General features: G+C 28.3%; 2 protein-coding genes across 2 annotated transcripts; both read right to left on the bottom strand.

Moving 5' to 3' along the window:
• Positions 1–988: 988 nt before the first annotated feature.
• On the bottom strand, positions 989–3601 carry LOC114177265 (bidirectional sugar transporter SWEET4). The gene is made up of 5 exons (XM_028062538.1): positions 3327–3601; positions 3188–3224; positions 1755–2133; positions 1367–1486; positions 989–1287 (listed from the first exon to the last, which is right to left on the bottom strand). The coding sequence occupies exons 1-5, from the start codon at positions 3367–3369 to the stop codon at positions 1132–1134; spliced, it is 735 nt and encodes a 244-aa protein (XP_027918339.1). The 5' UTR covers positions 3370–3601; the 3' UTR covers positions 989–1131.
• Positions 3602–12542: 8941 nt separating this feature from the next.
• Positions 12543–15970, bottom strand: LOC114177589 (protein KINESIN LIGHT CHAIN-RELATED 1). Its single transcript, XM_028062994.1, has 3 exons — positions 15097–15970; positions 13768–14676; positions 12543–13032 (listed from the first exon to the last, which is right to left on the bottom strand). The coding sequence occupies exons 1-3, from the start codon at positions 15729–15731 to the stop codon at positions 12798–12800; spliced, it is 1779 nt and encodes a 592-aa protein (XP_027918795.1). The 5' UTR covers positions 15732–15970; the 3' UTR covers positions 12543–12797.
• Positions 15971–26009: the final 10039 nt, after the last annotated feature.

Raw genomic sequence — 26009 nt, 5'->3', positions numbered from 1 at the left:
CTAATCTCTTTAGTCCATTATGCAGGGGAATGAGAAAACGATTTTAAAGATGAGACTCCGTTTTTTCTTAGATATTGACCGAATAACTGGTTTAAACATGTTTAATACTGTTATATTATTTAGATGTTAAAGTCAAATAATTTAAATATATTTTGCTCTTTCAATTTTTAAGATTTTAAAAATTAAATTGTGACGAAGTTTTAAATTCTTGGAATAATAACTAAGATGTATTAATTGACTCAAAAGATATTAGCTCAGTGAACTTCAATTCAAAAAACTTACCATGTCATATTATATGACACTATAATAATAAATATATTTACATCAATTATAAAAAGGAGTTAAAATAGTTAAAATAATTGAAATAAAAGATTATGTTACTAGTAAAATCATAACTCTTTAAATTTATAATTAGACAAATAATCTCTGCTCTTATCAAACTTATTTGAGTAAAATGTAAAATCAATTCCTCCGATTGATAAAAAAAATAAAAGTTTCATAAATTTATTAACTTAAAAGATTTGAGTTAGAAATAAGATTAATTTTTTATATAATTTTTCTTGTCTTCTATAATTGATAATTTAGCTCACTTTTATTGACATTATATCTATACAGTTCCAAATTGAAAGACCCATAACAAAGTGTTCATATTATTCTCGTTTCCCAAGCGTTTAAATATTGGAATATGATAAATTAACAAAGTTTTCTTTTACACACTTTAATAAATTATCTATTTAGGCAAAAAAAATACTATTTTATTATTTCATTTTGGTTAAAAAATAAAAATTAATTTTATTTTAATTATATTTACAGAAAATTTATCAAATTTATTAAAAATAAAATTTGTCAAAAACATAATTTCCTTAAATATTTCATGAGGATGAAAAAATAACTTTAATACTGTATCGACACCTGGGCTCGTGGGTGGTGGATTAAAATTTTCATAGTTGCTACTAATTAATACTAAGAAATAAATTAAGAAGACATATTTAGAATTTAAAATCTTCTGAATTATAGGAAGTCCAATCCACTACAAGAAATGTTGAACCAACTTGCATCAGATGAAACCTCTTATTGGGAGAGAACAGAGTGTACAAAAGAGATCTTAATAATGATAAGAATGAACGATGATCAGTGATTTGGCTTGCTATTAGCCACCATAACATGTGACAAATTCACCTCTTTTGTGGCATTTCTTGCTGCTATCTGCCTCTGAGTCGACTTGTAATAGGTGGCATACAGAACCAGCTGAGCCACCGCAAGCAATGTTCCAAACCCATTTGGTATCTGAAAATCAACAATTTATTATTCATTGCATTTTAAATTAAAACGATAATGTAAATAATTAAAATTAATTTATATGTACGGTCATGAATGGGTCGAAACGGATGAGAGAATAAGTGGTCCAAGCCACGCCATTCCCAAAAGATGCCAGTGAGATGAAAAAGGGCATGTACTCCACACTCTTCGTCTTGATCACCAGTTTCTGCATCAATAATGAACACGATCAACCATCTAATCTTTTAATCCAGTGAAAATCATGTCAAAATCACGTGAAAGACAAAAAAGAAAATAATTTTCAAACTGAACATTAAGTGACACTTTTGTCGTACAAATACGTAGACATGTCGGTATCCGATATTTTTCAGACATCGTACACACGCCATTTCCAGCTTCATAGCATGTAATATATTACTTCATAGCATGAAATATATTAATGCGTGAAAAAAAAAAGGAGATAGAAAGAAAATTACCATGACAGATAAGGGTGAAGCATACATCATGATATTGAAGAGAATGCAAACTGAACCCACAATTTCAGAGCGTTTCTTGAAGGTGTGGACTTGAGTTAATGTGAAAAAGGTGAGAGCGGCAATAAGAAGAAGTTCCAACGAAAGGCAGAGGAAAACCTTGAGCCTCTTTTTTCCATCGGAATAGATCAAAAAGAGTGTGACGAATATGAGTGCAAGAACAGAACCAGATCCATTAATGGTTACGACCAGAATGCTGTGAGGGTGCACCATGGGTAGACCGTAGAGGGTCCAAAACATGCAGTTCACCACCATAGCTAGGTATGGGATCGGTGAGAACTGTTCCACTGATCGCTTCTTCCATATCTCGATAAAAGTTGGCCTGAGTCAATTTGTAGAAGATATTCATCAATAAAATTGCGCTATTTCGTGTTCATAATGATCATTATAAGTAACTTTTGATGCTTTTCATCTGTACTATAATACCTACTTTTGTTCCTATGTAATATAATTAATCAAAATTTTCTTTTCTTTAAATTAAGATATTTTATTTTTCTTTTTATATAATTTTGAATAAATACTTATTAAATATCTTTTAGTTTTCTCTCTCTGCAAATAATTTTCAATGTATAATAGAAATGGAAATGAAAACGTTATCAAAAAATATATTATCTAAAAGGAACAGATTTTCCTTGAAAGGAAATACGTGGAATCTTTGTAAAGTATAGACTATGGTCTTACTTTCTGGTATGCAATTTTCATGTTACATACTCAATCATGTGATGCGAGTATGGTCAGCCTTGGGATTGCGATTCTCGTCGGTGTAATTGGACTACCTTAATTATAAAACATTAATATAAGAAACGGTGAATTATATAGAAAAAAAAATTGTGTATATCATTTTTAATACATTAAGGGTAGTATTTTTCATTAAAAAAAAAGTTACGCAATTAAATAGCACTATAACTATTTTTAGAATTTGACAATTTGGCATAAATATTATACCATGAGAGGGAATAAAAAAAACATAAATACTTTTTTTTTTCAGATCAAAATAAAAATTAATTAACGTGAAATGATCTCTTCTTTCCTTTATGAGATTACTAAAGATCAAAGAATTGTTTTCTTCCCAGGAGAAGCAACACTATATAAAAAGAACCCGTGGGCCACAAAGGTTCTTCAATATGGAAAAAGGACATATTATGTATTAAAAAAAAAACAAAACTCCATAATTATATTTCACAGGCAGCTACTGCATGTTTTGGAAAGACTAATAAAATACTGTTTTGTTTTTTTTTATTTATCAGCATTAAAAAATCATCAAATTATGTGCTGTAAATGACTCTTCGTTGAACGAGAGGGGAGTAATTTGCATGAGTTCATTTCTTGTATATAAAAAGGTAAAGAAAAAGGTAAGACAGAAAAATGAAGCTTACACTGGGGAGAGAAACAGGGCACCAGAAATGATGTTTCCTGAAGTTAAGAAAAAAGATTAATTCATTAGAGAAATGAAAAAAAAAAAAAAAAAAAAAACATGTAAAAGGAAGTTAAAGTAGTTAAAGTTGAAGCAGACACCTATGATGCCAACCACTGTTCGAGCAATATCTGCTGTTGTCATGGTTCCAGTAATTAGCTGAAGAGAATTGCAGGAGAAAACAAAGTACAAGTGGTGTTTGGTTACTGAAACATGTTCCGAGGAATAAATTGCAAGAAATGAGTGAAGAGGAATCGGTGAAAGACGATGAATACGATAACAGTGAAATTAGGGTATGTGGATGAAGAAGTGCATGACATGTTGCAACACCTGTGAGTTTTCTGCTCCTTAAATAGAGCCAGGAATGAGAGACAAGTATGTGTGATTTGCTTAAAATCATAATACAAAACACCAACGTAACTGTTTTGCCTTTTTACTTTAAATGAATCCTGTAACATGGTTTTTGTTTCCAAATATTATATAATGAAAATACACAAATATTAGTGCACATGTAATGAATAAAAATTATAAATGGAGAATTTTAAACAATTAATGAGACAAAAAAGCATCTATATATATTAGCATGGCAAATATCTAACCATTCTTTAAAATGCGTAAGCATCTAGCGTGCATCTACATGGCTACGGGTATTGTAAAAGTATAAATGAAAAAAAAAATGTTTGTATAAGTTCACAAAAATTTCAAAATATTAATGTAATTTACTAATCTAAATAATATAAATAATATATATATATATATATATATATATAAATTAATATTAAAATGTCATTAAATAAAAAACAAAGTAACTGAAGTACCTATTAAATTCATTAGTCTTCTGATGAAATACGATCGTTTGGAAGTATTTAATACTTTTTAGATTTTTTTATTCAATGAAATGTAGACTTGACTTTATTAGATATAAATAGGAGTACGTTTTTAATTAATATTTTCACAAGTAATTTTATATAATAGCAATACGCTAAAAGTCATAAATAGTAAAATGTTAATATTTGTTCTCATAAAAATTTTCCGCCCACGTATTTGCATCTATGATTTATTGACAAATACTTCAGATTTGAATATAAGACAAAACTTTTTAATATGTAATACGTTAGAAATTTCGTAGTGTTTAAATATATTAAAATCATCTCAAAATAATCTTTGAAAAAAATATCCTTTTTAAGAACAGGAAATATGACTAAAAGATAATTATTACAAATAATTATTACATTATGTTAAACTTCTAAATGGATAAGTAAAAACAAATATTCCTTTTAAACGTGGTACGGATAAGAAAAAAGCAAGAGTATTTACTATGATATAGGACGATTTAGGACCCGTTGAAAATAGAGTAAGATGATATATGATCATGTAGAAAAAAGACCCCTTTTTTTAACACTATGTATTCCCACTAATTATATTTAATAAAAATTGTCTCTTTCTGTATCTCTATTGATTGTATTCATATCAATTAATAATAAACCACTATATATTGGTAATTTCACAACCTTGAAGACTCATTTGGTAAATATATTGTTAGACAATGAAATTTGCCAACTATTTGAACTTAATTGCAATCTTTAAACAGGCAAAAGTATGAATAATTTTGAAGATTGGTTAAGAAGACGATCGGAAATAGAAAGATACCTAATATAAAGTCTTCTTTCTGAAACCGAGAGACCCATCTGAAATAATTTGGAAAGGACCTGTTTCTTTTTGCAATTTTTCACACCTCCGTCATTAATTTTCAAACCTCATAATTTTGTAACTAAGAGTGGCAATTAAGCAACGTTCTTAAACAGATTTTAAACATAATTATTTCTTCCTTTATAATCAATCAACGATAGTTATTGCGTAGCTGAAACTGAAAGTAACACTATAGAGTGTGAACAGAAAGTGAATTTTTCGTCTAACTCAACCTCACAAAAACAGTTTGTAAGGTGTGATTTATATATTATGAAATTGTTTTATCTCTAATCGATGTTAGACTTCCAACACACATCTCTTACGCCGAGATATATACATGTCGTAAGTTAGATTAGACATTAATGAGTGGTTAACCATGACATTCTATACACACCCATTCTATAACGACCCAATAACGGATGAAACTATATGTCCAACAAACACAAATCTCGTTAAGATAAGTTTTAACCATAACATAATGTACAAAACAAAGAAATATAGGAAGAAAGGGATCGTATATTATAAAGTATATATAAATTGTTACAAGATGTATGATATATATACACACAAAGCTAATCTTAAGAGTAAAAAATAAATGAACCTATGCTAACACAGTGAAGTTATAGATGTTGATGAATTTGATAGGTTCCAGTAGGTAAATGCATTGATAGAGATATCGATGTGTTTTTGCCTATAAAATAAAAGGGGGGTGTGTGCAGCATGTTGTTGATGCATGATATTGTGTTTGTGTTGATTTAGTATGAGACACTGACGTCTAATTCCACCTCTGCAAGTAGAAAATTCCTTTGCAACAATTCCACCTGCAAACAGAAATTCCTTAGGCTCCACTAACCAAAGTATCGATGCTTCGCTCCATCTTGTCTTCGACCCTAAAATTTACTCCATTAATTCTTTCATATATAAAAAATTAAAATGGAAGAGGACAAAACAGAATCACATCTATTCATCTTACTCTATTATCCATTCATATTGATTCCTTTTTTTCTTTCTTTTTTTTTTCTCAAAATTGTGTGAATTTTTTAACTTGGTTCATATCCGTAAATTTAACGTACGAAGTTTTGGACCTTGGTTATTGTCCACCAATTTGTCTTGTAGTGGTGTTCTTGGAGAGTGTTGTTTTACCATTATTCCCTTTAGATCATGTACATATCATAGTCATTTAATGCGTTCTCAATATTATGAGAAATATAAGGGAATCATTCTCACATTAGTTTGAAAAAAATATTAACATTGGGAAAGAGAGGAGAATGTAAATATTAAGTTATGGAATTAATCATACAAACTATAATTATTCTTAAAAGATTAAATTTAGGTTCTTATATGTCGTAATTCCAAAGGTTTTCTAAAATACAATTTTCTATTGAATTTATACTTATCTCTATATATTACAAGGGGGCTTGATATAAGGATTTCGTAATTTCACAACAATCTCAATAAATAATTTTTAATATCCACTAATATTGTCTTTCATTTTTATTATATGAATTGTTATTTTTTATATTTAATTAAAAAAAATTACCATCTAAAATTATATATATATTACAAGATTATAGACCTAGTATGAGATCTTCGAGTATTAGTGTATATTAACCTAATCCATAGTTTTCTAAATTCTTTGAATAGATATAGATCACAATATTCCAAAGGTTGATCTTCTTAAGTATATAAGATTTGAGTCATATCTTTCTTTTAGTTGACTTAGTGTTCAAAAGAGCCATAATCAATCGGATAAAAATACTTTTATGAATTACACGACTAAATGGATTCAAAGTGTTGGAAATTTAGGTGAAAAATTGAATAATATATGAGAGAATTGTTTATGAATTTATTATTTTAAAATTTTAGATAATAGGTTCTTTTTATAATAAACAATATAACAGATGACGTCATAATTTCTAACATAAGTTATTTATTGATATTGAATCTTCTGTAATTTTCTTAAGAAGATCCAACAAATAGTAATTATTATTTTGAAATAAAATTTCTCAAAAATAAAATCTTTTTTATTTTATTAACAGGACATCAAAAACCTATAGAAAAATTAAGTATATTTTATTATTACTAATTAATCTAAGTTATTAATTTAAAAGTAAATAAAAAATAGATTTTGAAATAAAAAGATTTCATATTATATATAACTATATATATATATATATATATATATATATATATATATATATATATATATATATATACATGACAACAAATATTAACAAGAATCTAAAACAGTATTTTCATTTGAAAAATCAAAAGAACTATATAAATCAAATCGATCTGTCAAAAAATGTATAAATTAAATAAAAATTGAAATCTCTCCTAGCTATAAGGAATGCACTTGAAAAGCTGAATGCTACAAACAAAAGTGATGAATGTCTTAAAAATATTTTATTAATAATATTGATAGGGATGTGTATTTTTATTTTTATTTTTTTAAAGAAGAAAATAAGAGGATGATTACATAGGTTAGTGGAAAAGATGTGAAATTGCAGAAGCTATGTATTAGGCACATTCGGTGTCCCATCTCATTTATTTGTTAATCCAAACAAATAAAACCTAACTCTACTATTTAGTGCATGCATTAACTTTTATTCTCGTATATAGACACTTTCACTGTGATGCCCAAAATCAAAAAGAGATTCGTTAATTGTTTCTATAAAATCTAAAAAATGCGTTAATAGTATATTCGTAAATAAATTAATTAGTGTTTTAGTTGGAATTTATCTAACGCATTTTCAGATTAAATTCCATACTTTAATAACTTACAAAAATATCAGTTTAAGTATTGTTTAAATAAATATTATAAGTCATTAGGCATCTGCGGTGAAAAAAAAAACGTTTTGTAAGAACAAAGTGCTCATTAATGTCCGAAATTAAAAACAGGGTTAAACTATTTTTTATTTTAAAAATGTGTTTCACAAGTTACTTTTGCAATTTATTGAATCAGCAAAAAATAATTAATACTTCAAACTCCACACAAACCAAAATTCTCAGGTAACTCTAACCATACAAGAAAAAATCAAATTAATAATTTGAATTATAATTACAAACGAGTACAAAATCAATTACAACCATCTAAAGCCACGTGCAAACCTCTTAAAAGATCATACAACAGAATCAATAATTGACTTAAGAAAAAAGAAAAAGAGAACTTACTTTAATGACACACCTAAACAGATAAATTTGTTTTCTTTAACACTAAAAGTACTGAATAGCATTGGATCTTCAAAAAGATGAAAAAGAGGTTAAAACTTAAATGAAATGTAAAGAAGATTAGACAAAAAATAAAAATAAAAGAGATGAATTTTTTATAAAATAAAACTCCTTTTAGTTAAATTTTATTTATATTTTTTTAATAATAAAATATTGTAGTATCGTTTCTTAACCATTTTTTCAAGTATTCACACATTTTATTTAAATAAATTGATACAATAAATATTGTTTAACTAAATTTTTATTTTGTTTTTCTATTTCTGAATTTAAACTACTGTGGTATTCAGTGTATTTTTTTTAATTCTCATTCTGTGAAATTTTTACATTCCATTGTAATGAAATGTTAGTTAAGTAAATTTATATTGTTAAATTATTTTAATTTAATTTTTAATTGAAAAATATAAATAACCTAACAAATACCAATAGTCGTGTAGTAATTAAGCATCTTTAAGAAATTGAAATAAATTATAATAAGTAAAAGAATAATGATAGTATAAAAATAATTAAATAAGTTATAATAAGATAGGTTTTATAAGTTAACTGAAGTAGTTTGTAGAAACTATCTTAATAATAAGTTGCTATGATATTCTTATGAAACAAATTCTTAAGTTTGTTAAATAAGTTAGTAGCCTTACTAAATATATTATTAGTTTTAACTTTGATTCCATAATTTCCATCATTTAAAATCTGAGATCATGCTTCTTCTTTTTATAAAATATATAAATTTTGATTTTAGTCCAATTATGTTTTTTTTTATCGTCTCCATTCTAAATTTTTCGGTATTTTCAGTTTTTATTATTCATTTCAAGACAAATGAATAACACTTAAAAATGTGTGACCCATATCGATATTATACTAAATTAGCACACATAGAGGTAATATTGTACTTATGTTTACGTATTTTTGAAATATGTATAATATTATATTAATAGATGATGATATTGTAATGTTTTTAAATTAATATATAAAATAAAATTATATTTATTAAAAATAAAATGAAATATATAAGAAAAGATGAGAAAATAATGATTGATAAATAGATAAACAAAGAAAAAATAAAGATAGTCGATTTTTTAAAAAAAATTATAAAAATATAATAAATAATTATATTTTCAAAAATATAATAAATAATTATATTTTAAAAAATAAAATTGATATTTTAAAATATAGATACATAAATAATTATATTCACGACTTTAAATAATAATGTATATAACAATACAAATAAATAAATAGCAATTCTTTGTTTTATACGAATAAAATATAAAATGAACGATAGAAAACAAGTTATAATTCATTCATCTTATAGAGACTAAAAAATATAGTTAAATACGTACACACACACACACATATATATATATATATATATATATTAAGAAATAAAAAATAAAAAAATATTATTCTTAAGATTATATGCTTTAATTTAATGTAGAGACAAGTAATTTGTCTCTAGAATACTGGTGCAAGAATATATTGACTTTTACTTTAATTTAGAGATAAAAATAAGTTACAAAATATTATATTAACCCAATAACGATTTGGTGGCACAAATCAAAGAGGAGATAACGTTAGGTGAAATTGTCGAAGAAAAATATAATTAAGAAAAAAGTGGTGATTGCGATTTTCCATGGTCGTGAAATAGTAAGAGGATAACTTTTCTAATTATTGATAATAATATTTAAAAAAGGAACATCTTATGTGCTTAATGCATGCACATGACAAATTAAGAGAAAAATTACTTTTGTAACTATTGATTAAAAAAAAAAAAAGTAGACAAAATCAAAATGACTTTTCATTGAAGCATCTATTATTTTAATTTTGAAGCTTCCGTTATCCTTTAGAAGTTAACGAAGTGGTAACACAACAACAGCATATAAGAATATAAGAATAAAATCTAACCGTTTATTTTGTAGCAGAAAATCGAAAATTACAGGCACTACCAAGATTAATTATAATTTCATTACTTAAATAATTATGGCAGATTTTATTCCATTCTATTTCATTCTTTTACGTATTTTATTATCCTTTTTTGTGTACAGCGACTTCCTCTTCGAATATTCTTCAATGAATTTTACTTTTTTTTTTTTTGACTTTGCACTGAGTAAATAATTAGCATGGCCCCATAAGTATTCAATTCGAGTAAACGATAATCATAGTCAAAATAAAGGCATGAGCATAGATTTTAGGATGAGATGAAATGTGATTTAGATACGTGGCATGATTATACCAATATTCAAATGAGAAAATAAGAAAAAAAACTATTTAAAAATATTTATAGCATCACGTATGTAAAAATACTTATTTTCTTTCTTTTTATTGAAGGTTTTAGATTTTGTTAAGATTAGGATTTAAGGTTGGTATTAACAAAAAATATTTCTCTTATAATCTATTCACATAAATTAACCTATCAGAAATATGGAGTTTTATTTATGACTGTCATATCATTAAAATTGTCACAAAATACGTCGCCACAGTTTAATTTGACGGCCTAAAAAACATTATAAGATCATAATATTATTTTTCCTTAAAAAATATTTAACTTTAATTCACACTTTAATCCAAAAAAAAAAAGATCATAATTTTTTTTTCCTGAAAAACTCTTTAAATTTAATTGACGTTTTAATCCTACCTTTGTTGTATTTGTAAAATGAAAAACATAGCCGTTGTACATACCTAGCCCAAAATTTAGGAGTCCAAAACCCAATTATATAGAGTACTCAACTCCAATAAATATGGGCTCGAGATATATGGACAAAAACCCAAATTTTGTATATATCATTATTTTGTCATTGTTTCTTCTCTATATCTCTTGTATCCCCATAAAATCCATAAACTCTAAATTGTCTTTACTAAAATTGTAATAAAGCAAATAAAATTTATCAACATAAATGTAAGTAAATTGTGTAGATTACTCAAATGATATCATTAAAAATGTTTTAAACGTCAAATCAACTTAACAAAATTTGGTTTAAATGACTAAATTTATGCATTTATAAAATTGAATGACTAAATTGGGTCAAAATGTCAAAAATTACAATTTTCATTTAAAGTTAAGAAATCAAAAACATATTTACATCTCAACAAAATAGGAACTCAATTAAATATAAAAAAAACATATAGAAAGCAAAACGAATCATAAATCTAAATATATGAATTAAATTAACAATTAAACCTTAATTAATTAGTAATATTCTCACTACAATAAGTGTCTCCATTAATTGATTTTTTAATTAATCAATGTCATGGTGGTCGAACATGTTCACCACTCCTTGGTTCAATAATCTATCCCGAAGCATTTTGAGGTGTCCAAATACAAAAGTATAAGCACTTCAATAGGGTGAGGAGGCCCAATAAAATGTTAGTTACATATTGAATGCCGTTGATAGAGCAATGTAGCCAGAAAAGAAATATGAAAAAAATGGACAAGTTAAGGTGGTGGAAACCACTTATCTCAATAATGATGCCAACCCTTTTCAGGCAAAAATCTAGTGTTGTGAAAATTGCTTCACATCTCACCTCACTTGTCTCCCTGCTCTTCTTAAGATCACTTAATAAATTCTTTTAGTCACAAGACCTTTTCTATCTTACATTTAAGATATTATTTCCTTAAAAAAAATTACTCTATCAACCTACAAAATATAGTCCAAATGTGTATATTAAATTATCTTTAGAAAAATCAATGAATTTCATCTTATAGCAATTTAGGATTTTTGGGAAATTTTATAGTATCTGGATATTTTATTTGAAATTGACTTTCTTTTAATCTTGTTATTCGTATGCATTATTCATCATCAAATACAAAGGTTTTGAACTTTTTATCTCGAATTATTTTGGTGCTTCAACGTTATAAGAAACTGTGTTTGAAAAGCTTGTATTATGATTAGACTAAATTATCCATGACTAAAATTCATTTTTATTTTCCTTCCCCACATGTGTGAACTGCATGGAGTCTTTTTTCGTTACTATGAGAGGAGAAAATGAGGAAAAAAAAATGTTTGATGCATGCTAGATAAAGTAGTAACAAATTAAAAATAAAATAAATATAAACAGATAAAGGAGGTTGATTTAAAAAAAAAAACGAAAAACAGATTGCTCTATCCGTCGATCACTTTATTGAAATCTGACTTTTCTTAGCAAACTGATACCGTTGGACACATGCAATCTGAGGCAAAAGAAAAAAGTGTATGGGCGCAACAAGAATCTAAAGAAACTATATCAGAATCACGGTTCGTTTAAGCGGTCTTTCACATGTTGAAGTAGTTCATAATCACCAGAAAGAAATCACGAGAATTTCGCACGCCTCTGACTCTTAGATCAGGCACCGACATTGACGTAATTCGGGAAACAAAAAAGGTAAAATTTTGTTAGCTCGGACTGAAAGATAAATAAAACACAACTGCATCAAAATTTATTCACTCGAATAAAAATTTGCTTTCAACATTTTCCGGAAACGGATGGAATTTGGTGGTACAACTAAAAATATCACAACACAATTGATAAAGCAATTAACCAAAAGAAACAAATGCATAAACAAATATGAAGAAACAGGGAAGCTCCCTCCCAAATTACAAATTCAACCCTATACAAGATATCCTATGTTACAGAATGTGCATGTGCATTCAATATATATTTATATTTGAGTAAAAATATGGTTAAATTCTAAACCCCAAACCAGGCCACCTCTTTGTTCCCTCCTTCTTTGTCCTCTTTGAACCAGGATCAATCAGGTTTTCCAGAGATTTTGCTTTTCTGTCCCGTGTCTTGCCTGCTTCTTTCAGAAGCTCAGCCAGACGACGCTTCTCATCTTCAAAATCAGGATTTGCTATTCCAAGCTTCTCCTCCCTCAACTTAAGCACATATTCTAAGATCTCAATCGCATCTCCCACTCTGAAGCATGCAATGAAAATACAATCTTACTTCAAACATACACAAGTGCTACGGCTATGTACAACATAAATACGCATTTGATTATTTTATAACATTACATCCGAACAAGAAATAGCAGACTCTCAGACCTATATACAACTAGGAATCATACAAAAGAATTTTCAGACCAATGGGCAACTCATGCTGGGCTGAAGCCAGAAATACATATTCGGTAGCCAAGTTATATGGTCAATGGATGTCCAAAAGAATGAAGAAATAACAATGCTAATGTTCTGGTGTAGCCAAACATATTTCTCCTTGCTTTTCAAAAAATTTTAAAAAGCGTTTAGATCCATCCCCGAAGCAAAGGTTAGGGAGTGGCGAAGCTTGATTGAAAATTAGCCAAAATATAGTGTAATGTATATATATATTTAGTTCAAAATTTAGAGAAAAAATTTTTGGGGAGCCATGTTGCCCCCTTTGGCCCCTTAAATGATCCGTGGGTGGAGGATTTATAGTAAAGTTGAATTAAACACAGCTTAGCCAAAACAGCTTCAATCAAGCAGCCCAACATATAACCACTGTGATAACTATACTAAGGTTCCAGTTGGTCACAGTTAATCTTTAAGTAGCATCTTTGATTTTATAGCTGCTTCATAAGGGAACAAATACGATGAATGGACTCAGGGTACAAAGCAAAATATCTACTAAATGAGTCATAATAAGTAATCAAGGGTGATGAGAAAAGAATTTTACCTTCCCATAGCATCATATGTAGCTGCAAGATTGCTGTACACTCCAAGAGTATCTTGATGACACGGACCACACTCCTGTTCAAGAATTCCCCTAGCTTCTTCAAACAATTCAGCAGCCTCATCTATCTTGAAAAGTTGAACACACGCCAACCCCATCTGGTTCAGAACAACTCCAAAGAAGGCACTCTTCCGCTCCCCACTGGCCCTGAGTTTAGCAACAGCACTCTCAAATGAGTTCCTTGAGTCTTCATACCTACCAATCATGTAATACATCACTCCCATCCGTGCCTCAATCCCTGCAATAGTGCTCTGCTGCCCTGGCTTATCCTCCAACAACTTCATGGCCCGGGTTAACAGCTTCAGCGCCTCCTCTGGCTCATCCACAGATTCAAAAACCGCTGAAACCTCTGTCAAGCCACCTGCAATCTCCTCTGCAGTGGTACCCGGCACCGGCTTTGAGTAAATCCTGAGTGCATTCTCACAGTACGATTTCGACTCACGAAGCTTCCCAGTCCGGTGGTACAAATCAGCCAGCCGTACAAAAACAGAAGCAACGGAAGGGTGGTTCTCACCCTTGGCAGATTTAAACACAGTAAGCGCCTTCTGATACGAGAAAATCGCCTCATCAAAACGACAAAGTGACATGTAAATGTTCCCAATGCTAACATCAATCGACGCCACCTCATTATCCTGACCATTTGCAATCATAGCCATGCTAGCAAGCACAAGATGCTCCAATGCCGCTTCATAGTCTCCCTTCGCCTCGCAAATCAGTGCCATAAGCCTCCTATCAGCAGCTTCCTCGAGTGAAGCCGGTTCACTATGCACGCGATGAATCTCCAGAGTCTTCTTACACAGCTCCTCCGCCTTGTCGAACTGCATCGCTTGCACATTCGCCTCCGCCAAGTATCTACCACGCACAACACCAACTCAAAAAAGAGTGGTTCTATTCATTCAACAATTTAAGCACACCACATTTTTTCTCTCTACCTTCCTACGTAACTTCATTAATTACACACATACTTTTCTCTCTTTGTTCTTCAAAAACACAAATAAAACTCCTCGTTAAAAAACACAATCATCCAACTACAGTTAAGAAAAAACCTAGACGTATTTTATAGATGCTCCTATTTTTATCCTCAATTAGAATTATAATTTGGCCAATTTTCCATATATTTCCCTATTTCGATTAGAGTTTCTCCTCATTAATTCGTACAGACAGTTAACGAAATATTTTATTATTAAGAAAAAAAAAACGAAGCGAAACTCCAATAATTCTGATTGCCTGCATCTAGTTTTTGCATCAAACAACGATAGATCGATACCGTACCGGCAAGTTTCACCGACGCGAGGATCCGTTTCGCCCAGGGCTTGGATCTGGATCTGGAGGCCCTGGTCGTAGCAGGAGATGGATCGGTCGACCTGGCCGAGCATGGAGAAGGTGTCGCCGAGCTGCATATAGCCGGAGAAAGCGGCGAGGGCGTGATCAGCTCCACGCGCAACGTCGGGGACCTGTATGGCGCGTTCGAGGACGGGGACGGCTTCCTCGAAGCGGGCGAGGCTGCAGTAGATAGCAGCAAGCACGTGGAGGCTCATGGCGAGGTCGAGGCTGGGCTCGCCCTCGACGGCGCAACGCTCGAAGGACTTGGAGGCCCGCACGGCGAAGTCAAGGGCCTTGGCGGGCCCATCGCCGGAGGCGATGGTATCGCGCGCCAGTTTAAGTAGAAACGGGCCGAGATCGGGGTTGTCGAGAGAGGCATCGGAGAGAACCGGGTTGGGAGGGGTTTCGGGAGTTTTCTTCTTGGAGGAGCGAGAAGGTGACGGCGAGGGTGGTTTTTTGGGAAGTGGAGAAGGCGTTTTGCTGTTGACGTTGTTCGTTTCGGATCTCTGCGTGGGTGTGTTTGGTACGGATATTCGGAGCGGTTGAGCTTCGGGTGGGGTTTTTACCGAAACAAGACCCGGCATGGTGGTGGAATCAGGATTCAGCGAGAAAAAGAGAGAGAGAAAATTATTGAGTGATTCGGTGTTGCGAAGAGAAATTTGTATTGATTGAGAGAAGGATAAGAACTGGGCACCACTCTCAACTAGAATTGGGAGAAGAAGGTTTGTTTTTAGGGTGTGCAGATCAAATGTCTCTTCTATCTTCTGTTTTTTTCAAAGTGTGTGTGTGTGTATGAGCTGTGATAGAGGTTTCATTCTTTTCACTTTCATTACTTTCTTTCTTCTTCTTCTTCTCCATCTTTCTCTCGGGGTCATTATTGTAATTCAACAACTCACCTCCGTTAGATTCACCCAACGCCCGTCATCTCTGATTATTAATTATTAGTCATTAATATTTATTAACCACAGTAATCAATTTCTCGCCACCTCACCACGTTTTAAATTATATTTTCTCTAATTATATATGCATCCAAAACAAATCACGCAATTAAACTAATCTTCTTTTATAATATAAGACAAATTATGAAATTAAGCTTATGTTTTGTTTTACATTTTTAAATTAGGTTTGGTTCTATAATTACTTTTTAATGAAAAAGTAGAAAATTTTAAATTAGAATCTACTCTGAAGATTGTTTTAATATTTGGTCCCACGTAAACTTTATTATTCTGCATTCATTTATTAGTCAAACGGAAAATTTTCATTTGTTTTTTTCCTTTTTTTTTTTGTTTTTCCTATTATTTTTCTCATTTTCTAAATATGGTCTGATAAATATTATTCGAGGAAGTGCAATGACTGTACACATTCCAATTGTCGAAACTTGATTGTTTATTTGGTAATAAAAGACAACCGCGAGGAATTAAAAAACAGGCAAAATAAATAAAAGTGGGAATATACACCATAAAATTGGACATGAATTTTTTAATTGTTTATCTATTTTAAGTATTAAATAATTTGATATACTAAAATATTAAAAAGAAAAATTAAATTAAAAAAACTGTAATGAATGTTTGGTTTTGTTTTTGTTGAATTAGTTATTGAAGTCTTACGAAATAAATATAGCTCATTTATTTCTCTTTATATATTTTTTTTCTTTTTTTCTTTGCTAAGTTTTCTTTGTCTTTTTATCAATTATGAAGGAAAGTTATGGCATTTGGAGGGGGTATATAGAGTAATATAATTTACAAAAAACTTGATTACTAAGTATGTAATTTATCAAATTTTCGATCTCAGGTTTGTATAGATGAAAAAGAGCTTCTTCTTTTTTGAATAAAAATAATAATACAGATATTACGATATATTTTTTATGTAACTATTATTTATGTATATAACTAATAGATATGTATCCATAAAACTTGTTAAAATTATTCTACATCTATTTTTGTCTATTTAAATTAGAAATGATGAAATAATTCATTTCATTTAGTTAATCTAAGCTAAACTCATTTATGAAGAAAATATATAAGGAACGAATTAAATTCACCAATTTAATTTTATAAACATTTAGGTTTTATTCTACTAATACTTAAATATTGAAATTAACGCAACTAATTTTTATAATTAAATCTCTTAAATTTAGTTTTTCATAAAGTTTTAAGAATATATTTTAAATTTTCTTACAATTATTTTTGAAATATAATTTAACTTTTAAAAAATATATTATTTTATGGATGAAATAAATATTCAATCGTGAAAAAAATGGTTAATGGGTGGATTCAATGAAACTTTTATTAAAATAATTCGGGAAAAAAATTAATGAATCCAAATTTATTGATAACTATTTTTATTTAATTGCTTATAATTTAAAATAAAAATTACCTTATTTATTTGGTTCGTCTCCCGTAATTTATTAATTATATATGTTTCATGAGGGAATAGTAAAATTGCTGTTTTCACTAATTTTTAGTATTCATAAAGTAAAAACCAACCATACTGCAATAATAGAATTTGCAGTGTGCCTTATATGTTCTGACAATTTACATGATGAAGTAGGTGAAACTATTATTTCACCTATTTATTTCTGCCTCTACCTTCTGATGAAGAAATGAAGGATAAGTCATAATTTGATTGAGGATATATGAAGAAAACAAAAAGAAACAAAAAAAAAATGAGATAATAACAAAGATTTATATGGCATTCATAGTTAATTATAGATACGATAATTAAAAGAAAGATGATGAACTCTTTTATTAAAATATTCAATTGTGTTATTTCTTTATTATTAGTTTTGTTTATAATGGAATATTCTTTTAAATTTATAACTTTTATTAAAATATAGGTTTGCATAATTTATTTTCTGTATCAAATATTATCATTTACTTTTTTATTCATAATTATTTTGTCTTATTTACTTTTTTAGTCTTATTTATTTACCCAGCAGCAAATTTGTTTTAGATAGGATATTTATTCTAACATGATTCTAATAATATTTTCTAAGGTTTAAATATATATATATATATATATATATATATATTAATTTATTAATATTTGTATCATGATATTTAATTCGATTTTCGTTAACAAGACTATATATATAGGTTAGTATTATATATTATGTTAATTATATTTTTAGTTCTTACATTTTGATTTTAAATTAGAGTTTGTTTATGTTTTAAACGATAAAAAAAATTGATCTTCAAACTTTTGAAGTAAATAAATACATTTATTTTAATTAAATGATGTTTAAATTTTGTTTTTCATGTGTCCAATAATCTTTTAGTAGCGTTTGAATTGTTTATGTTTAAATGTAATTTGAAATATTTTTTAATACATGAAAACTTAAAATGAATTTTAATTTTACATATAAATTTAAAAACTATAAACATATTTAATTGATATATTTATTACTTCACAATTTTTAGATTTTTAAAGATAAAATCCTCTATTGGATAAGCTGGATGTTACTATATATCACGGATTAAATATATTTTTTCTCTTAACATTCATTGAAAACATTCATTGAAATTAGTCATTTGTTGTAAACTTTGGCTCACTTCTTTAAACATATTTAACTCATTTAATACTTCACGATCTTTAAATTTTTAAATACATAAGAATTACTTCACTATCTTTAGATTTTTAAATACATAAGAGTCTATTAAATAAGTTGTGATTAATTAAATATGTTTTTGATTTTTTAATTTTCAGTAAAAATTAGATATTATCTAAAGTCAACTGAGCTAAAGTAATGATAAGTTATTAGCTTGATTTTAGTTTCTATCATGGATGCTGTCACAGGTGAATCTACCTCTACCTGCTAAATAAAGGTAAAGTATAGGGTCGTTAATTTTGTGCACATTATTTGTGGTTGTTAGAGATTGGATTTTGTGTACCATCTCAAATATTAAGAGTTTATAATTTTTCAATTAAAAAATGTGGCATCTACCCTTGACTTTATTTATGGTTACCACCATTTGTTAGTTAGTGAGTTTGATCCCTGCACACAGTAATCAACAGTAGATTAAAAGCCAAAAAAAACATCAATAATTATCGCTCAACTAATAATATCTTGCAGATGAACTCTATAGGTTGAACTGTCAAATGTCAATTAATTAATTAATTATTATATCATACTGTAAGTATACAAGTAGGTGTGTTGTTATTGCAAAACATTTAATTAGTAAAACTAAATCTCAATTAATTAGTGTCAGACCTGGAAAATCACACACTAATCAAATTAACAAGTATTTACAATAACTCTACGCAAAAGTCAAACATTCTTATTTCAATGATTTAATTTTTATGTTTGAATTTTTACACCAAATTCCGGATATATACTTCATTTTTATGAAATCAAATTATGTTTAATTTAGCTTTTCAATAACTTGTTTATCCTTTTTTTTCTTTGTTTAATAACATCTGAGCTTTTTCTAAGAAAAATACCAAAACATACCCATGAATCAGAATCGAATTTATATAAAATAGCAGAACATTATTTTAAATATAAAATCTCAAGTTAATAAATTTATAATCTTCTTATTTATATATCATGAAGTATATTAATTAATAATGAAAACATAAAATTTGAGATGTAGAGAACTTTGAGGGTCACATCATTGAAACCACTGCACTAGCTATGAAGTTGACTTCCTATCTTTGCTCCAATTCTATACTCATCATCATTGCATTTTTCAAGTACAAGATAAATTACTACTTAAATCTATTCGATACTATATAAATTTTTTAATACACTTAACCTAAGCTAAATTAATCTTATAAACATATAAAATTATCATTTGCATATAATTTTTTATATATTTTGTTTCTCTTTTATCTCTCTTTCACTATATGTTAAACAACATTTGTTGAATTTTCAATTCAATGTTATATTTCTATTGTCTTTAGAATTAGCTATTAGTTTCTCATTCATTCTACGTACTTCAGTATCTCTTATATATCATGTTATTGGATCTAAAAGAGGAGACAAAAATTATAATATTAATTTTAAATTTAATTATATTTTTAATCTTTGAATTATGGAATCTCTCAAATTAAAAAAAAAACTAGTTCCGAAATATTTAATCAATTTGAAGAACAGAAATGAGTTTTAAAGGAATTATATATTTCAAGATTTAGGGTTTATAAAGTATACGTTGTGGAGTTTAAAACTTTGTTTTGTTCCTCAAATATATTGTTCGAGATTAAAATCATAACTTTTTTCCAATTTCGAGAGAATAATTTCTTTTTAAATTTTTGGAATATGAACATAAATAATTATTCTAAATTTTATAGATTAAAAACCTAATTAAATCTTAATGGTATCCGTCCTGTAATATTTAATATAAGAGTTAATTTATAAATGAGTGTATCCAAAGTAGTATTAAGTAAATAATATATTTAACCAATTTTAACACACGTCATTACCACTTACCAGTTAGAATCTCACCACAAAAACACAGATTATGTCTGCTAATAGTAATGTATATGAAGCTGTGAAACCAAACAAGCCATTCATCAACAATCATCAAAGATCAATTAAACAAGAAATGAAGAAAAAGCATAAATTTTCTCGATACAAATTTTAACAGTTTCTGGTATTTAAATATATTTCAGCATTTCCTTTTAACATTACAGAAACATAAAACTCTTATAGAAGAAGGAAATCTTCTGCTGTCAACTTTTATAAATACCTATATATATATATATATTGTATGTATTGCTACATATATATTTTCTTGTGCTTTTCAGAAACCAGAAATGTGAACTGGCTTGAATTATTCATTCCATGCAAATATATATAATATGGTATTAAAAATGCAGCATAAGAGGTTAACTTCAAGCGTGAGGCTTGGTTTTTCCTTGATCATTCCGTGGATTAGCACCATATTCTTTGTAGTCATCAGTGTCAAGCTTCAAAACCCTTCTTCCCTTCATCTCAAAAGAAACCTTCAACAATAAAAAGGTATTTAATTAATAATTTGAGTAATGTTAATTAGGCTCACATATTTCCAAATACAATGATTTCATTTTAGTTTAACTTAATTCTACAAAATCAACTTATAAAACGATATTTACACCTATTTATATACGGTAAATCTGTCTTATTTTCGGTATTAGTCTTTTTTTTTATCTCTCTAATCGGTGTTCATTGTATATGCACTGATTAAAAGATGGTTAAACTTGTGATTATTGATTGATTAAGCAATAGTAAAGCACAATTACGTACTTTGTAAGGAATAAATGAATTGTTAATCTGATATTTAAAAATTTGTTTGCATGTGATGAATACTTTACCTTGTTGGTTGGTGATTTTACCACATCCACTCTCATCCTCAAGCTGTTTACTCTAGCTGCAAGAAATTCACAGAAAATGAATACTTGGTTGAATAATTAATTAGTTGTGATTTATTCTGACAGCATATATAATATAATATATGTTTGTGCAGAAGATGCTTACCTGGAGACAGTTCAACAAAGAGCAAAAGGAAGATGACAACAGAGAATCTGAGCTTAGGATCCATAAAGTTGTAGGAAGAGTTTGAACTTTGAAGATGACAGAAAATGAGAGAATACGGATCTTTTTTTATATGAGAAAGTGAATGAGAATTGATGAATGAACCCTTTTTTCTTTTGAAGGGAGAGAGAGGGAGGTTAGAATGGGAAAATTGGCCTTGTAAGTTGAAACTAAAGTAAAAAAAAAAAAAGTAATCTCAGGATACATGTGGATTGTGGACTTTCATGTGGGTAAAGTCAACTTTATTCACTGTCTCTTAACTTTATAGTTTTATGGAACTTAATTAACTTGTTTTCATCAAATTGGTTTTAAACAATTACTATGTGTATTTAATTTCATTTTAACTATTTTTTGAGATCATGTAAAGTGAACCTAAAGGAAGTAAAAATATCTCTATACATGTCTTTTGATGATTTTCTGCATCAATGATGAGGTTACTATCAGGTAGTTTTAGAAGGGGTTTCACTATGAAGATACAACACATCTGAGTTCATTTATACAAGAAATTGATATTACTCTCAACTTAAAATATTAAGACGATGATGGGCTTTCATCTTTATATAGTATTCAACTTTCTTATTTTTACTCAATGAAAGACTTTGACTTACACTTAGATTTTTAACCGCTACTATGTGAAACTTTCGCACATTTTCCAATTTGATATAAAAATAACGATATACATAAATTGTAAATGCAAGTCCAAACATTAGTTAGAAATTCAACATTACTTTTTATATACATGCATGTTGGTTATTGATTTTTTTTAGGATAATAATATTTTGACTCACTCTTTTTTATTGATTCTTAACCCACCATTCCAATCATCCTCAAATTATCACATCACACTACTAAAAAAAATAAAAAAAAATAATTAAAAGATAATTGAAATGGTAAGTTAAAAATGGACCAAAAATATTTTTTTTAATAGGAAAAATATTCATTCTACATGCCAAAAGTAACTCACAAATTAGCACTTTACATGTGTGTTGCACTGGCTACCTCTGCTTGGCTTTTCTCGGCTCATATTGACCCTTCTATTGTGTACTCAATCAGTATAGATTAATAAACAATCTTGTCCAATCTAAATCTTTGTTATTGATAAGAAGTAATCTCATTCAACATTGTCAACCTTTTGCTTATACATTATCATGATGTGTAATTTTCATGCTGGTTTTTCTTTTCCAGCTGTGTCATTGTAAGAATATTATTTACTTTAATTTTTTAAGATTAAATAGAAAAAAACAGAGAATAGGTACAACATATTGTTTCTGGGCAACAAAAGAATATTTCATCAGAACAGAAAATTGTAGTTCAATCTCAGCCTATATTGTTCGAATATGGATACGGATACAGACACGGATATAGAGATACGGCTAAATTGAAAAAACATAAGACACAGAACACGATATGTATATACATGTTAAGTTTGAAACTGTCAATTAACACAAAAATGAATTCAATCTATCTATCTAATATCTAATATGCAAAAAGTAGTGATAGAATCAGATTTATTCCTTATTTTAATAATAAAAATCATGCCAAAAATAAAAAATATCTTTCAAATTGAACATATTGTATCCTACAAATATCGTATAAGTATCGGGTGTCCGATACATATGAAACACGTCATTTATGAGGCATGTCGGAGCATCATCTCGGCATGTACAAACAATGGAAACCATCAATTTTACAAACTAATCATGCTACATGAGAAAAATAAAACGAATGATAAATTTTAACATGCTTATTAATTTGTAGAGAATATTTCTGCTAAAGTCAATATGACGAATGATTTGAAGGTCGAAATGAGGTGGCACGCACTAAATAGTACCCACAGACACTATACCACAACGGCTAATATTGGAATTGGAGATATCAATATATCTAAATAGACACGTCCCAGAAAAAAAAAAAAAAAAGTTGACTAAGTGTGTGACAATTCCCTCTGTGGCTGAAACCTATCAGAAATAATATAGTGTTTTTTTTTTTCTTTCATGCAGAGGTATGCAATGTCATAAGAAGATGAGGGTGTTTTGGTTTCAAAGGGAACATGATTACCGAGTTGAACTAGGGTTGCTGAAAATCCAAATCAATATTGATGGATCAACAATATCCATGGGATTTTCAGAATACATGCAACAACCACTGTGTTACGGATCGTTGAAATTTTCTTTTCTTTTATATTTGTGGTTTTCCTGTTGACTAAGATTCTTTTTCAAGAATCATTACTTTATAAAAAAAAAATATCTAATTACTCATGTCATCTCAATTTTGATTAAAAACTTGGTAATAAGTTTTTATTTTTGTTTTAATTAATTCTTAACTTTTGAGATATTGATTTAATTAGATTCTTTTCATCAGTATATAAAAAATGTTAAAAACATGTTATATCTCGGTTTGTGTTGTTTTTATTTATATTATATATATATATATATATATATATATATATATATATATATAATTAAGTCCACAATCTTTTTAAAACTCAAGAATGTTGTCGTTATTCTTATCAAATTTATTATTTATGTAAAAGTTGGATTCTATTCAAATACCTATTTTTTTTATTAGAACTTATTTCAATCTTTTAGCGTAAGGAATAAGTGCTTAGAGAAGCAACCTATGGTGAAAAAAAGAAAAAAACTTATTTTGCAACAGCTGTTTGAGTAGGCAGTACTCTACTCATGCTCAAAGGCACACAATGACAGTCATTCAGCCATAATAACTTCACAGTCATAGAGACATGACCTAAAATAATAAAAACTTAATCTCATATGTTAAATGTTTTACAATGATTATTTTATTGCAATCATTTTAAAAAATAAGTATTATTTATTAATGTTTTGTCAACTGAACAAGCTTATAAGTATACGAAATTAACAAATTAAATTTGTAAATACACCAATAAACATTATTTCGCAATATTGTTATGTGTACACCCGGTTTAGGGAATTTGAACTTTCTCTGTACACTGGTTCAAATGTGGGATCCCTGGGTGCATTTGGTATTTATCCTTCTTATCATTGATTATGATGTAACATAAATGCTGACTTAAAAACCAATATATAAATTAATATATAGAAAAAATAATTATACAGATACCACCACTTGAGAAAATGTTGACAACAAATAATTAATATAATTGAGACTCATATAACACCGCAAAATACAAACGAATAAACTCTACGGATTTAGTTCACAAATGAGAGACTAAAAATATTGTCAAAGAGAATCTCATAATTAGCTTCGTGAATATAAAATTTTTATTCTATAATTATTTGATGTTATAAAATTTAAAATTTGCAGATGATCTTTAATTTTCCAAAATAAAGTAATTTTGATACTTTATTAGTATATTATTTAATTGTTAATAAAAACATTTATATATTTATTAAAATAATACTTAATAAAAATTATTGTTAACTTTCATTATTAAATATCTTGCGCCGTTGAGTACTCATCATTATAATCACTTCAAATACATTTAACATCTATTAACATTTAGATTACATACTAACCATGGACTAAATTGAAGTAAAAAATCAAGTGAAAGAATAATATAGCTTGATCTTATAAAAAAATATTTTTATGCTGTGATAATTTGATCGAATGCATATAATATGATAGCATATACTAATATAAGACATGACTACAAAATTCAGCACTGATAAGATCCTGTTATTTAACAATTTCATGATCTGGGTTAGTTAATGTTACAGTAGCTCCAAGCCTGGTGGGAGTGTAGTTTTAGTTTACATAATTTATTCTAAACTAACTACCCATACTCCACGTAGTTCAAAACTTTTTGACAAATTTGTCACACTATGCAATTTATTTTCTTGAAAATTAAAAAACAATGGATGATACATAATACTTGCCTCACAGTATGATTTTAAACGTATATAAAAAGTACAAAAATATAAGCCGGAAATTGGACAAGTTGTTAACTTAACACCTAAAAGTGAAAGGTATTCATGGAAATGGACAAACCCTTAATTCATGACAAGGGAAACCCCAAGAAGTGTCATTGGTCCTCAAGGTCAACCCCCCAGCACCAAATCCAAAATTGCCTATGTTGTGCATCTAAACACTAAACATCAACAAAAAATGTTACATTATGTTTTTGTACATATTTTGCCACCCATCGTGCACGCACTGACATTTTCCATAGAAAATAAGTTCCAGAGATCAATGACTATTTACCATCACCATTGTAACAAGAGTGGTGGTCAATGTGCACAAGTTAGAGAAAGGAGATCAGCAGTCAATTGATATTAAGATGCATATCACAGCTATATAAAACCAGCATACCAGGAGTTCATGTCAACAGAACATTAGAAAGAAGGGCTCAAAA

This window comes from Vigna unguiculata, chromosome 3 (genome assembly GCF_004118075.2).
Source record: "Vigna unguiculata cultivar IT97K-499-35 chromosome 3, ASM411807v1, whole genome shotgun sequence".
Lineage (NCBI taxonomy): Eukaryota > Viridiplantae > Streptophyta > Magnoliopsida > Fabales > Fabaceae > Vigna > Vigna unguiculata.
This window is presented reverse-complemented; position numbering and strand designations above follow the sequence as displayed.